Below are 14,182 nucleotides of genomic sequence, written 5' to 3'. Positions count from 1 at the left end.
TTATTTGGATACCACAATTATGCTAGCCACTGAGTTCTAGTAGAAGTGCTTACAACCACAAATATAAAACACTGGCACACAATGCCTAAAAATGCTACACACATCACGAATGGGAGTGGATTAGGAATCCAATTTTACTTTTAAGACTTGGTTTGGTCTTCAAGGAACAGTGCAATGAATCATGCAAGCTTCCTCAGAGTACAATTCTCCCTCACATCAGCACTCATTAAGTTATGTCTATGCATCATTTGCTGAAGGCTGTCAAACACTGCAGATGGTCTGTAGATAGTGAACATATGGCACCTGCAGACATTTAGATTTTTGGAAGAGGAGAGGAGGTTGGTTTCACAAGGATGGGGGATCTGTACCATCTGTTTGCAAACAGGATAAAGATATCCAGGAACTGTGCTACATAAATGCTAGGACACAGGTGGTCTAAACCACTGAGCCTCTTAGGCTTGCCAATCGGAAGGTCAGCGGTTCAAATCCGCACGACGGAGTGAGCTCCCATTGTTCTGTCCCAGCTTCTGCCAACCTAGCAAGTTTGAAAGCATACCAGTGCAAGTAAATAAATAGGTACCACTGCAGCGGGAAAGTAAATGGTGTTTCCGTGCGCTCTGGCACTCGTCACAGTTCTCTGTGCACCAGTAGCGGTTTAGTCATGCTGGCCACATGATCTGGAAAGCTGTCTGTGGACAAACGCCGGTTCTCTTGGCCTGAAGCGAAAAGAGTGTTGCACCCCATAGTCGCCTTTGACTGGACTTAACCATCCAAGGGCCCTTTAGTTTTTTACCTTACATAAATTCTCCAAGCACTTTTCATACCAAAGGGCATAGCTGAAACCTACAAAAGGGCACAAAAGTCTCTATTTCATGTGACAGTTCAACAGATTATCCCACTGCATTTTAAGCACTTCAGTGGGAAGAACTGGCTCACTGGTAAGTTATAAGGAAAAGGCACTTGCTGACACCTCAAAAGTGGCCTAAAGCCTACTTGCCCCCTATAAATGAGCTTCAGAAGCTTGGAGGATCCTTTGTAGCTGCTTTTCATGGGGACTAGGAGAAGCGATAGGGAGAGAATCAGCCTTCTTTCTAAACCAACAGAAGGCAGTGGAATCTTCAGTAAATGTAGCTTGGATCCAGATGCCTTTCATTTAGAATGTTCAAGAAATTAGAATACATAAAGCAATGTTCTTAACAGTATAATAATAAAAGCAGTAAAATATAATTATCTGCAAATTAAAATCAGAGGTGGAAGCTGCATTGTTCCCAGATATATTTTTCATGAAGTCTGTTAACTTCAAAAGCTTGCCTATCACTGTACACACGAACTTATCATTAAACCTACTTTGCATCTTAAGTGCTAAACACTGCTCTTCTAAGAGCCAACATCTTGATTTCAATAGTCTCTCTCTGAGAAATGAACACAAGAAAATGAATATATGAAAAGTTCATTAGCTTAATGAATAAATGAATAAATTAAGATAAAACCGTGGCTTACCTTTACAAGATTCAAAATTATGATAGGGGAGCCAAACCTCTGGAGCATCTGATCAAAATGAAGAGCAGCTGCACGTGCATAGGGGTCAGCCTGATCCACTAGAAAAAGGAACTACTATTATTAGGTGGATTGTGATTAAAGTATTTTGTTATTAGGAATTGCACCACTAAATGTGGCAAGTTTTAGCAGTCTCCAAAAATATTCAGGCTGGCATAGGAGTGGGAGCGCTTGACTACAGTGTCAAGCACACACTATGAAGTTTTAGCAAGCTTAATAAACTTGTAAATAAATTACAACGTAGGGAGAAAGAAACATTTTTTGGTTTATTTCAGACTGCTGAAATTCTTTGCCTGCTAGCCTTTTGTTAAATATATATTTATTCCTGACCTGTGACTGTTAAGAGACAGCCAAAAAAGAAAAAAAAGAATCTGAAACTCCCATTTAAAATGATAAAATAGAAATGAAAACTAGCAAGGCTTATGGAAGCACAAGGTAAGGAAATGTTGGGCAAATAATTCCAAAGGGAGGGTACAATTGTGGTTCTACAATCCTTGTAATTTTATTGCCAGGCTGCAAACTGGGGGCAGCTGTGTGTAGGGTGAACTGGGCAAAACCCTATGCAAAACCGCCTTCAGTTGAAAAATCAGACCTAGTTTAGGGACTGAATTGTGGAGCCCAAACAGATCCAAGGAATAGATCTTGGAATAGATGTCTGATCAAGCTAGACATTAAAAGAGATACCTAGTTAACACCCTATGTCCTGTTACTTTCTTTTCACCTACAATTGCTATATGCTATGTCTTGTCTGCGACTTGGAAGGACAACATTTATATTCCCTGCATCCAATGGAATGGATTAATGAGAGCTAGTGATTTGACAGTAGGCATCTGTACAAGTTCTAAGATAACATATTGTATACACACATGTAATTGGTGGCTTAGGCATCATTGTTGAAATATCCTGAGACCAATAGAGAGGGACAGAACCCCGCACTTGGACATAAGATGAATAGCTTCCAGCAGAAAATGACATCACTGAAGCATCATAGAGTATTTGTTCAGTTTCTACTTCGTTAGCTACATCTCCCTGTACCAAAAAAAAGCCATGACATCACATTTTCAACTGCATCCTCGTAAGTGACATTCATACCACCCATTCATCAGACTAATCGTAGTTAAAGCAGTGCTGAACAAATGCACTTGTTCTTAATCCAACTTTAATGTTTTTAACTCCAGACCTAAACAAATTTGTTGGGAAGAACGCCCTATTAATTTTAGTTTTGCTTTCTTCTACAAAAACATTTTCAGGTTGAACAGCCTAAATCCATAGCTGCGTCAAACCAGAGACCCATGAGTGTACTAGAACTGCCTGGTATAAGCCTAAGGAATTTAATTACTGAAATATGCTTTATCTTGTCCCAGATGTTTTGTTCCCTTACCTATATAGGTAAGCAGCGTCTCTAGGCAACAAAAAGAACTAAGGACAGACAATTCTGAATAATCCCCTAGACCTTGATGTTCAAATGGAATCCAATCATCATCTGAAACGTCCACTTGAGAATAAGGATCCTGGGTATACGCTGGCTTATAAGTCTATTTCAGGAATGGGAAACAATTTTCATCTGAAGGCCATGTTCCCTTAGGGCTACTTGCCAATGGTAGTTGCACCGATAGGCATAAGTAAGCATGTTCCTATGTGAACATGCACAGTGTAATTAGAAAATTGTAGCATACCTGTAATTGCACAACAAAGCCTAGAAAAGATATATGGTAAATTAGATCACTGAATTCAAGGACACTCACTAATGCCCAAGGGTTTCCAGTATTTTACATTAAAAAAATTAAGCACATTAAATACACCACATGAATTTTTAACTATAAATGTCATCCTCAAAAATACCAAGATTTACAAGTTTTAGATTTGCTTGTATCGTTGCCCAAATGAGGCAAAATACACGTGCTACAAAGCCAAAGGATTTAAGGTCTTATTCTCTATATAGAAATAACATGTCTTCATGAAACTCTCACAGTTAAAAAACAGATAATGATCTATTTTACCTCACAGTTTGCTCCTCTCTTCAAAAACCGTGTTCCAGCAAATTTACTTGATCTTCTAGCTATCAGGGTGACGTACACTGGACGACCATAAATGAGCAGCTCTTGGAAGCCAAGTTAAGGGTTACAGATGTTTATATTATTTCTCTAGCTTATTTCTCTTGAATTTTCCCTTAATCCTGGCATATACATGAATACACCTACTCTCAGTGCCTTTTTGTAACTTGTTTTAAAGCAGATGAAGAGTACCTTCTATTTTTTTAATATATAGTCATCTGCAGGGCTTCCATTTCAAACAACAATATTGATAACAAAAGCAAAAGAAATGGTTATTAACTATTTTGGATTACTTTATCTGGACAAAGAGTTATTTCAAGCAGATATGAGAACTCTCAAACATTCAGCAGCCCTGAGACTGTGGGACTAGAATATCAGCTTACCACTTTTGCCACAGACTTGTAATCCCATGCATCTTCTCAAACAAGAAATGTGGGTTTTTGCAATAAAATTGAAAGATAAAAAAAGCAAATCCCCTTTCAATGCTCTTTCATAAATGTCCTTAATGAACGTACAGGGTAGCCATGGCTACTTCACAAAGACTATTTATGCTAAGGCTGGATGACCTTCTAAAAGCAATGCTGAATGAAAGCATATTATTTCCAGAATGTTTTATATATATTGAACTAAAAAAGAATCTAAGAACCAAATTCTAAACATATAGTTATGCAACAATTCAATTTCAGATATTACAATGAGCATCAGGCTTCAGTATTACAAATAATAGTCCTTGATAATCGTGTGGGTGTAGGGGGGAGCTTTGGAAGACACATGCCCTGTGCTCACATGCAACATGATTTATGTTTAGAAATATCTGGAGTTTTCAATCTTAAACATATGGAGCTACAAGTAAAGGCTACTATAAATGGAAATAATATTTTACACAGGATATTTTTAGTTGCTACTCAAAAATAACAAATAAAGTGTCATTTGCTTCAGTGTATATTCTATTTGATCCTTCTGTTGCACCTTTTGGAGCTGTTTTCAACTAATGTATTTTTATAGTAATTCTACTCTTTTGTGTTTCCAACTATCTGCCCCTAAATTAGTCTGTTCAATTATCCTATTGAGACCTGACTTCACAGTGGAGCTAGTTAAAGACATGGTCACTGTGATAGGTAAATTAAGCTATTATCAAGCCCTTATTTCTTCACTGGCAATACTAGCCCATGCACGATTTCTCGTAACATGCATGCTTGGAATAAGAATTTTCCTTCATTGTGTTTCATTATCTATGCAGCAGATGAAAACTGAAAACTCATGTCCCCTTTTCATAGCAATTAGATCCAAGAAAGATCCTTTAAAAAAGAACTAGGCAATTAATTTGTGAATGGGTTTAATCAGCATGTCCGAAGACACTGAACAACAACTATATTGTATGTTACCATAATTCATTTCTCTTTCTACAATTTAAATTTGCTGTTACTATAGTAAACATAAATCACCAACAGTAGGAGGATACTTGACTGTCCACAAAATCCATGAATAATATACAACAACCAGTCTCGATGAACCGTGGTTTTGACTATGTCAAGCAGTTTAGCATTCCACACATATTTCCTATAAGGTTCACTGCAAATTCCAAACACACCTGAAAAATAATTGAAACCAAAACAGTAAGTATGTGTGCTCAATGTGGATTTTAACCAAACTGATTGTTCCCAACTCAAATCAATTATATACGTATTTAGGCAATAATCTATTTTTATCTATCATAAACAGTGAACAGAGATCTTTTTCATAATCACTGATTTTGAATGCTCTCACCCCTGAGATTCTGCACTGTTTTCACGGACACGGGGAAACAGAAACAATGTCAATAGTCTCTGGCTGACCATTGTTGGAAACTGGATGCTCGACTACACAAATCTTTGGTTTGGTGTAGCAGGGCTCTACTTTAGTCATATATAGTGGTACCTCGGGTTAAGAACATAATTCGTTCTGGAGGTCTGTTCTTAACCTGAAACTGTTCTTAACCTGAAGCACCACTGTCAGGGAACTGCCATCGGAGGGACAGGTGGTGGAGAGGCTCCAGGAGAATAGGAGAGACTCTACAGCAGAAGAAGGAACCAGTAGGGGGAGAGCAGGAGTTCCAGCGGAAAGGGAATCGGGGGAGAGGCTCTGGGATACTTCTAGTGAGAACAGTGAGGAGGTAACAAGACCCCCTTTAGCAACCCCCACCCCTCGCCGGAAGCTGTCACGCAGAGAGTCCAGGAGGCGCATGTCCGTCAAACAACTTTTATGTTGGAGTAAGTTCCGTAGACGCCCACTGTCGGATTCTACCAGCGACTGACGGAGTCATGCTTTGGGGGCTCCGTTAGTGCCTAGGTTTGGGTGACCAGCCAAACCCCAGAGGGATCAAGCTTTTACGCACAAGCAGCTCATTATCCCATCATAACCACTTTAGCTAATGGGGCCTCCTGCTGCCGTTGCCCCGCCACTGCATGATTTTAGTTCTCATCCTGAAGCAAAGTTCTTAACCCGAGGTAATATTTCTGGGTTAGCAGAGGCTGTAACCTGAAGCATATGTAACCCGAGGTACCACTGTACTACAACTACAGTCTATGTCTTGTAAAGGTGAAATGGGAGCAGGAGCTCAAGCCACTCTTAGGAAACAAAGTTCCCCAATACTATTATTAATTTTATTATTTATTCAATTTACATATCTCCCTTTATCCAAAGATCCCAGGGCGATGTATTAAGAGGCATTTAGGAAAGCCAGATTTCCTTCAAACATTATAGAATGAGAGTCATTATATATACTTCTCCCCCACCCCAAAAATGGTAGGAGTTTTACAAACTGCCCACATGAGTGATACTTCATCTAATTATTATTAATGATTCTATAAGATTGCAGGATAGCTGACATGAGTGCTTCTCATGCTCACTCCCTTCACGATGAGATGGGAGCTATGACAAAAACCAACACCCTACTCATGCACTCTCAAATTTTAACTGTGGAGGGCTTGTAGGGGTATACCTGCAGGCCCTGGCCCCTCCACCTCCACCTTCTCATATTGACTGGAAACATGAAGGGAAATTGAACTTGCATTTGAGCAAACATGGTTGCAATCTTCCTTGCAAAATGGTACCTAGGAAAGAATTGTAACCATTTTTGGCCATATGCACTGATAATTTCCCTTTAATCCTTCCCACTCAACATGCAAAGGTTGCAGGTGGAGGCCTGTACAGGCAGCCTCTCCACAGATACAATTTAAGAATGTCTAAACAGGACCCAAATTCTCCACATTTTTCCTCCAGTAACTTATCCCTCTCTTTTCCTATAACTGAAATTTTAAAAACAAATTTAATCTTCATTGCTGATCCAAAAATAAAATAATGAAAGGCTTTGGCTTAAGTTCATGAGTGCTCCCAAACACTACAATTCTAACAAGATAAAACAGCACTACCCTATTTTCCCATCAGCATTTGGCACTGTTGAACAAAACAGCAGTAGCTATTAACACTATTTAAATGCTACGGAAGACAGATTAATGCTTCATGCATAAATTTGTATCTGTCAATCCTTCAAATTAGTTGAATAATCAATTGTCCAAAAAAAATATTTCAGCATGTCCAATTATTCTCCTGAGTTACCATTTAACTTACCAAAATAAGCAATTAATCTTTTATAGACATTGTCTTGGTCAAAAACATAAAAAACCAACTCTACTAGCTGTAATTGGCCCTTTATGTAATCTTTCATTAATTTGGAGCTGTTACAACACTACAACAATCAATAACAAAGAGCTAGATGTTTCTGCTGTTGAAATAATTCCAAATATATGCCTGATGGCTTATTTCTATTTAAGTCACACTCACCACTTCCACCCTGAGTTGCAAGTCCCTCATCTTCAAAAATATCAAAACTCTCCTGCCTCGTTCGAGTTGTTTCTGCCTTCAGTGTGTCAAGAGGCATCCTCAGAACAGTAAGGTTATACTGAAGAGAGTGGGACAGATCATAGCTGTAGCTGAAATCAGGATGAAAAAGAAATACAATGGTAGAGGCACTTTTGACATAATTCAGGATACAGGTCCACAGTTGCTCAAATGCAAAACAGGCTACCTTCAGGTGTTATGGCTTCTACATATGCTTTGGGCAGGCCTAATCCAATATGGTACAGAAGGGTCAATGTTGTGTAGTGGGCAGAACATGAGCTCTTCCTCAGTCAAGACACAACTTGAGTGACCATGTCTAGTCCCTCATCATCAGAGCCTAAGAGGGCTGCTGTGATTATAAAAGGGAATAACTCTATTATGCACCTTGAGATCCTTTGGAGGTTGGGCAAAATACAAACATTTACTTACTGAATATTTCAGCTATTTATATACTGCTTTATCACATGACTTTCTGAGCAGTGTGCATAAAGATCCCAAAAAAGCATGCAGTGGATAAGACCCATTAAAATTAATCATAAAAACATAAACTTCATTAAAATGCATGCTGAAATGGGAAGGTCTTTGTCAAGCGACTAAGGTTCAACAAGGGAGGGCGCCTATTTATCTCATCTGGGTCCTCAATACCAAATGTGCAGCTTCTGGTGGATACAAGCTGGGCGTCTGAGCCATGGGGGACCACTAATGAGACACCCCCCAGGTTCTTAGTGGCTGGGCAGGGATATCAGGAATCAGGAAGTCCTTAAGGTACTCTGGACTCAAGATATTACGGGCCTTGTAAATTAATACAGTACAAGAACCTTGAACATGGCCCATAAACACGTAAACAGCCAATGCAAGCTTTTAAGCACCAGAGACATGTGCTGGCAGTAGCCTGTTCCTACCATCAGTCTAGTTGCAGCGTTTTGCGCAAGATGGAGCTTCCAGACCAGTCCCAAGAGTAGACACTTTTATTGAAACTGATCTGACTTGGGTATGCAAGGTAAAAATGATAATCCTATGGTGCAGACATTTACAAAACAAAACAACAACAACAATCCTGCAGCTTTGTTTTTAAATGGAGTGCTGAAACTGATAACTTGTAACTTTGGTGGAGCTTGGGCTTGGTTCATAATGAGCTCGGTCCCTCACTCTTCCTTCCCATTGCCCAAAGCTTAACTGTTTAGCAGCTGCAGTTAAGCCTTTTAGGAGGCCTCTTTGTAACATCTCCCCCATGCTGATGCCTGAAATACTGAAATGAAAGCATCCCAGGTGCTAGGTATCTCAGGAAATGCTGGAAATTACATGCCCCATGGTTCTTGGCACCTAAGATATTGGTTTTTCTGTATCCTAAGCAGCAGCAGAGCAAGTTGCTGGGGTGCCTGGGGCGACGCATGTACCTTGCACCCGGGGGCGCGGCCAGCCACCCACGGGGGCAGGGCAGGACACAGGGGCTGGGGCAGGACACTCTGTGGGGCTTCCAGAGTCTGCCTGCTTCCTCCCACTCAGCCGCCCTACAGCTGAGGGAGAGGCAGCGGGCGGACCATTTGGGCAGTGTTGGAGTCTGTGCATGCCCAAGCCACTGTGTCTCTCCCAGGGGAGACGTGTGGCTCAGGCGTACTGCAGGCCCCACGGTGAGTGCCGCTTGGCATTTTGTCACCCCCCTCAGTAGTGACACCCGGGGCAGCCCATCCCCACCACACACCCCTCCCTCCGTCCCAGATCCTAGTCAGCAGCGACTAGTGGAGATCTCACCCAGGTACATTTTGTGATTAAAAAAAGGGATGATGGGGCAGGGCTCTGGTGTGTGGGAGGAGGAGGAGGAGGAAGACTTAGCTCCTGTCACAGTCTCAATGAAATGGTTGGGAATGCAGAGGAGTATAAATTTCAGAATGGGCTCAGAAATAATACTAGTCATTTTCAGATTTCATGGAGAAAAATAACTTGTTTTAGCTGAGGTCCTTTCTAAAAACTGAGATGGAAGGGTTCATCCATCATTAAGTTTGTAAGCGGTCAATTGTGCCCACTGATCCTTGGAACTTCCACCTTCACCACTGCAGGGGTCAAACTACATGAAAAAGTGATCAAGGGGACTTGATGGCAACCAGGTAAAGGAGCCAGAGACAAGAATGGCTGAGACAATTTCACATATGATCAAGGTGTCTCCCCTGCCAAGTAAGTATCTGAATGTTCCTATGTGATGCCAATAAAGGTTACTTGACTTGAATTTCACATATGAGAACAGAAGGATCCTAGGACCTGGACAGTGGTAGGCAACAAGCACATTCTGTTTTAACAAATAAGAAGTTGCCTGTGAGTGTTTCTAAATGGAAATGCTTCAGACATCTTTATCCTTCCGCAGGATTGTGAGAGAGATAATGGAGAAGGAATTATTGGATGTTCCATAATTAAGAACCAATTTCAACATTCTAATCATTTGAAATGAAAAACATACCTGAAATAAAAGTTACTAGACAGGTCCACATTCTGAAATATTCGAAGGTATCTAAAGACACAGTAAGACAATATTCTCATAAAGCAAGGGTTTGTTTTGTTATAGCCCCAATACTTTAGCCCCTCCACCAACAATGAAACATCCTTTCAGTCAAAGAGTCATTCTCATTAGCTCTGAACATGTTTTGAATATTTCTTATATTGGTTTGTAAGCTCAAAACCATATCCTCTCTATAAGAATGAAAATGCCAGGAGAACATATGATTCTAGGGTACATACCCTAGAAAAAAAAGTCATAAAGAGAATGAAATACCAAAACTTTAGTTAATGACAATGCACCAGTATAAAGACAAGCCACAATACTAGACTTCAGATGATGTCAGGTGATGAGTCTTGGCCAAAACAGTGTAGGCCAAACATTTCCCACCAGTGCTCTGAAAGGTAAGGAAATGAGGTAGCAATCCTACACAAACTTTCCTGGAGTACCGTATTTTTCCGTGTATAATATGCCCACTATTTTGGGGGACTCCAAATTAAGAAAATGGGGGGAGATTGCCCATAGTTGTTGAAATTTTTAGTTGTTGAGTTTTTTTTGAGGAGGATTGCCCAGTTGTTGAGCTCACCCGCATGACGTACAACAATGCCCAGACGCGTCGCAAAAGCCATATATCGTCTGTCCGCCGATCAGTGACAGACAATCAACACCAGCCCTTGCCGCAGCCACCAGTAACATGCCCAATAGCCACTGAAAATCTCTGGTTCGTGGCAGCAACCAATCCCCCAATAAGACGACCCCCAATTTTTAACATAATTTAATAATAATAAAAAAACCTTCATCCAATGCACGGAAAAGTACGGTAAGTTCCACTGAATTCAATGAGTTACTTCTAAATAGACACACAGAAAACTGTGCTATTAACCCTTCTCCACTGTGCCATTAACCCATGGCTATGCATCAGCATTAGTGACCACACATTTGAGATGGTAGATGATTTTGTCTACCTGAGCTCCACCATAACCAGCAACTTCTCCATCGATGCTGAGCTGGGCAAATGTATTGGTAAGGCAGCTACAGCGGTGGCTCACTTGAAGGCTGGCAACATCAACTCCACTGTGTGGGAATCCCTTGAAGATTACCACAGTGCCTGAAGACAGTTAGATTGTGTATCCACAGCAATGACCAGAGGAGGAATGACAGTTGAGATGAGTGCAGAGAGAAGAAACACCATGATGCACAACTGGCCACCTTCATCAGCCCCAGCTTCTATGAAACCTGTTTATCTCCTATTGGTCTCTACAGGCACTTTAACTCTCCAAAGGATTGACTTCACCCCTAAAGAACCACTCCATTGTTTCCCAAGACACATGGATGCCAACTTATGAGTAGACATGCATATCACTGTGCTATTAACCCTTGTCCTCTGTGTATGGTTATGTTATGTCAAAGAGAAAAAGGATAATTTACCTTGCTTCATCAGGATGAGTCACTCGTACAGAGTCATTTGGAATATATATCATAGTTGTATCTTCTATTTTATACATTGCATGTCCTCCAATATCTGCCATCTTTCTTCTCTTTGTAATTAGCACAATGTAGTATCCTTCTAAAAATCTGACAAAGCCTGTAAAAGACAGAAGAAATGACTTCTGTCATTTTATTCAATATAGTACCAGACAGCTAAAACCAAGCACATGCCATTTCCAGTTGTATTTCCTAACACCTCAGAAAACTGCAGTTGGAGAAAAAAACTCATGTGCAAATGGATCTCCTTTAATCTACAGAATTGTATGAAATGACCATGCATTTCCTCCTAAATTGTAAACTAAATTATTCAAGGATATAAATTAAAATGTGCTTTTGAAAGTGGTTGCTGGCTTTTGATTTTCTTTTCTTTTCCTTACAAAATAATTTATTGGATTCTTGACGGATATTTCATCAAGTCAGTGCCGGGGTGAACTAAGGAAACCGAAAAACCCCATATCAATGTCTGATACTGCAATGTGACTGATTGTACAATGACTGATTTGTCTACACATTCGTCGTTATTAACTTCAACTTGAAAAAACTTTTCATCACTGCAGGGAAAAGAACCCCTGCCTAGCAGAATAAGAAAATACCACATCCACTTCAAGTAGTAATATTTGATGCAGAGACCAGGTGAATTTTTCATTCTTTGAATTTTATTAGGAGTAATCATTTAACTACTCATCAACTATGGATTCTGGCATTTGGCTAGTTACTCTGGCCCTTAATTACTTATCTACATTCAGAGACATTTTGCATGTTGTAACAATGCTGCATGTGTGTATGTGCAGGAACAACAGCAAATACAAGAATCACTGTTCCCATATGAGCCTACCTGCTTTTTAAGATCTTTGTCAAAGACTCTAGTCCAGATATTCCCACCTTCAAAACTTAGACAAGTGGTTCCTGGGGACAGGGTTTTTTTCAGTGGTAATGCCTCAGGTGGCAAAAACTCTACACCAGGCATAGGCAAACTTGGCCCTCCAGATGTTTTGGGACTACAATTCCCATCATCCCTAGCTAACAGGACCAGTGGTCAGGCATGGTGGGAGTTGTAGTCCCAAAACATCTGGTGGGCCAAGTTTGCCTATGCCTGCTCTACACAATACATTCAGCTGAAGTCTAGCTTTTTAACTTTTAGGCACAATAGCTTTTAACGGACCGGGTATTTTAGTATGCTTTGCTGCTGTTTTGTTTTTACACTTTCTCTTGAATTGTCTGTAGTTTTATTGCAGGGTTGAGGAACCTTTATTCAAACTGAGGGTCAAATTCCCTGTTAGTTATGGGATTTTGTGTCTGGTTTCATGAATTATTGTACTTTTCTCTGTATAAGACTAGGTTTTTTTTTACTAAAAATAATGTTAAAGAAGGGGGGGTAGTCTTATACATGGTGGTAATCTCCCCCCATCTTTTTAATTTTGAGTCCCCCAAAATAGGGGGTGTCATACACGAGGGCATGTTATACATGGAAAAATACGGTAACTCTACTTACAAAGACTTGATAATATTCAAATTTATGCAAGTCACTTCATAATAAATAAATATATAAAAAGGTGTGCCTCACCTACTATACCAAAAGCGGAGACTGCGCGGGATAATCCAGAGGAGCCCTTCTGTCCAATTTTTGTCCTGTTCCCCAGATCTAAGCGACCAAGCAGCTCTCTCACCTCTTGTTGGGTATAGACATGCTTAAAATGGAGAATGTGCAATCATATAAAAATATGTTCCTTTAAAAACTGCTCAGAATAAATGCATATACAGACAGAGAAAGGACTGTTTCTATGTCTTGTTGGAAAACGAATGAACTGATTGCTGTTTTCCTCATCCTTTCATGTTTTTTTAAAGCATAATCCAATTGTAAACCAGATGCTGCAAGATGTATAGCAGCAAAGTGGGTTGATTTCAAAAAGGGTTCAAATTCAGCTTAGGCCCCAGTCTAAAGTGTTTTGTGTTTTCTTCACATTAAAAAACATAGATTGAATTATGGTTAATTAACATTCCAAAAAATCTTAAGCTATGTTGTTAACAACTCATTTAAATAATACTGAAGACTCAGTGAGGGAGATAGACTTTGTAATATGCTGACAGAAAAAGCTGAAATAATATCCATTGGATAAGAGTCCTATAACACTGGAGACGCTACGGGGGCTGAATATTGTGACTTGAGAGGATTTTTCAAGAAGGATTCTTAACCAGGATGTAAGGTTTTTGATGGTTCTTGCTCATAGTATCATTCCAGAAAAATCCACACAGGTGGTAAGTTGCCTCAGAGCACTCATCATTTAAATGGTTCCATAGGAAATCATTCCATCACACACACTCATGGCAATAAATAAGAGACCACTAAATGCATTCTTATGACTTGATCATTCAAAAGGGTATATCAATATGTGGATGCCAACAATCATTTTTCTCCATTATTATTATTATTATTATTATTATTATTATTATTATTATTATCTGCACATTGTATAGTAAAATGGGTAATAATATCCTTCTTAGTGCTTGGCAGAATGAGATAATTGTGAATTATCAGGCTGACACAAAAATCAAAAGCAATGGGTCTCACAGCCACTTGGCACACAACAAATAAGCACAGAGGGAGGAAGCATATCTTAATCAATTTCCATCTCTTTTACTATAGTACTGGAGATAAAACTAATGGATTTTCTTCAGTCCTACAAGTTTCATTTTCTATGACACAGGAGAAAAATAT

General features: G+C 39.7%; 1 protein-coding gene across 1 annotated transcript in view; it reads right to left on the bottom strand.

Annotated features, from left to right (window-relative positions):
- FIG4 (FIG4 phosphoinositide 5-phosphatase) overlaps nucleotides 1–14,182 on the bottom strand; it is a 62,200-nt gene that overhangs the window by 40,261 nt on the left and 7,757 nt on the right. Inside the window, exons 3-10 of the mRNA XM_083731119.1 lie at nucleotides 13,031–13,154; nucleotides 11,407–11,563; nucleotides 9,943–9,993; nucleotides 7,434–7,582; nucleotides 5,074–5,202; nucleotides 3,558–3,658; nucleotides 2,424–2,586; nucleotides 1,501–1,598 (exon numbers count right to left, since the gene is read on the bottom strand). Of these exons, the coding sequence (XP_083587245.1) occupies nucleotides 1,501–1,598; nucleotides 2,424–2,586; nucleotides 3,558–3,658; nucleotides 5,074–5,202; nucleotides 7,434–7,582; nucleotides 9,943–9,993; nucleotides 11,407–11,563; nucleotides 13,031–13,154 (972 nt within the window). The remainder of the gene's footprint in view (nucleotides 1–1,500; nucleotides 1,599–2,423; nucleotides 2,587–3,557; nucleotides 3,659–5,073; nucleotides 5,203–7,433; nucleotides 7,583–9,942; nucleotides 9,994–11,406; nucleotides 11,564–13,030; nucleotides 13,155–14,182) is intronic.

Source organism: Podarcis gaigeae, assembly GCF_964106915.1.
Source record: "Podarcis gaigeae genome assembly, chromosome: 3".
In the NCBI taxonomy this organism is placed as follows: Eukaryota; Metazoa; Chordata; class Lepidosauria; order Squamata; family Lacertidae; genus Podarcis; species Podarcis gaigeae.
This window is presented reverse-complemented; position numbering and strand designations above follow the sequence as displayed.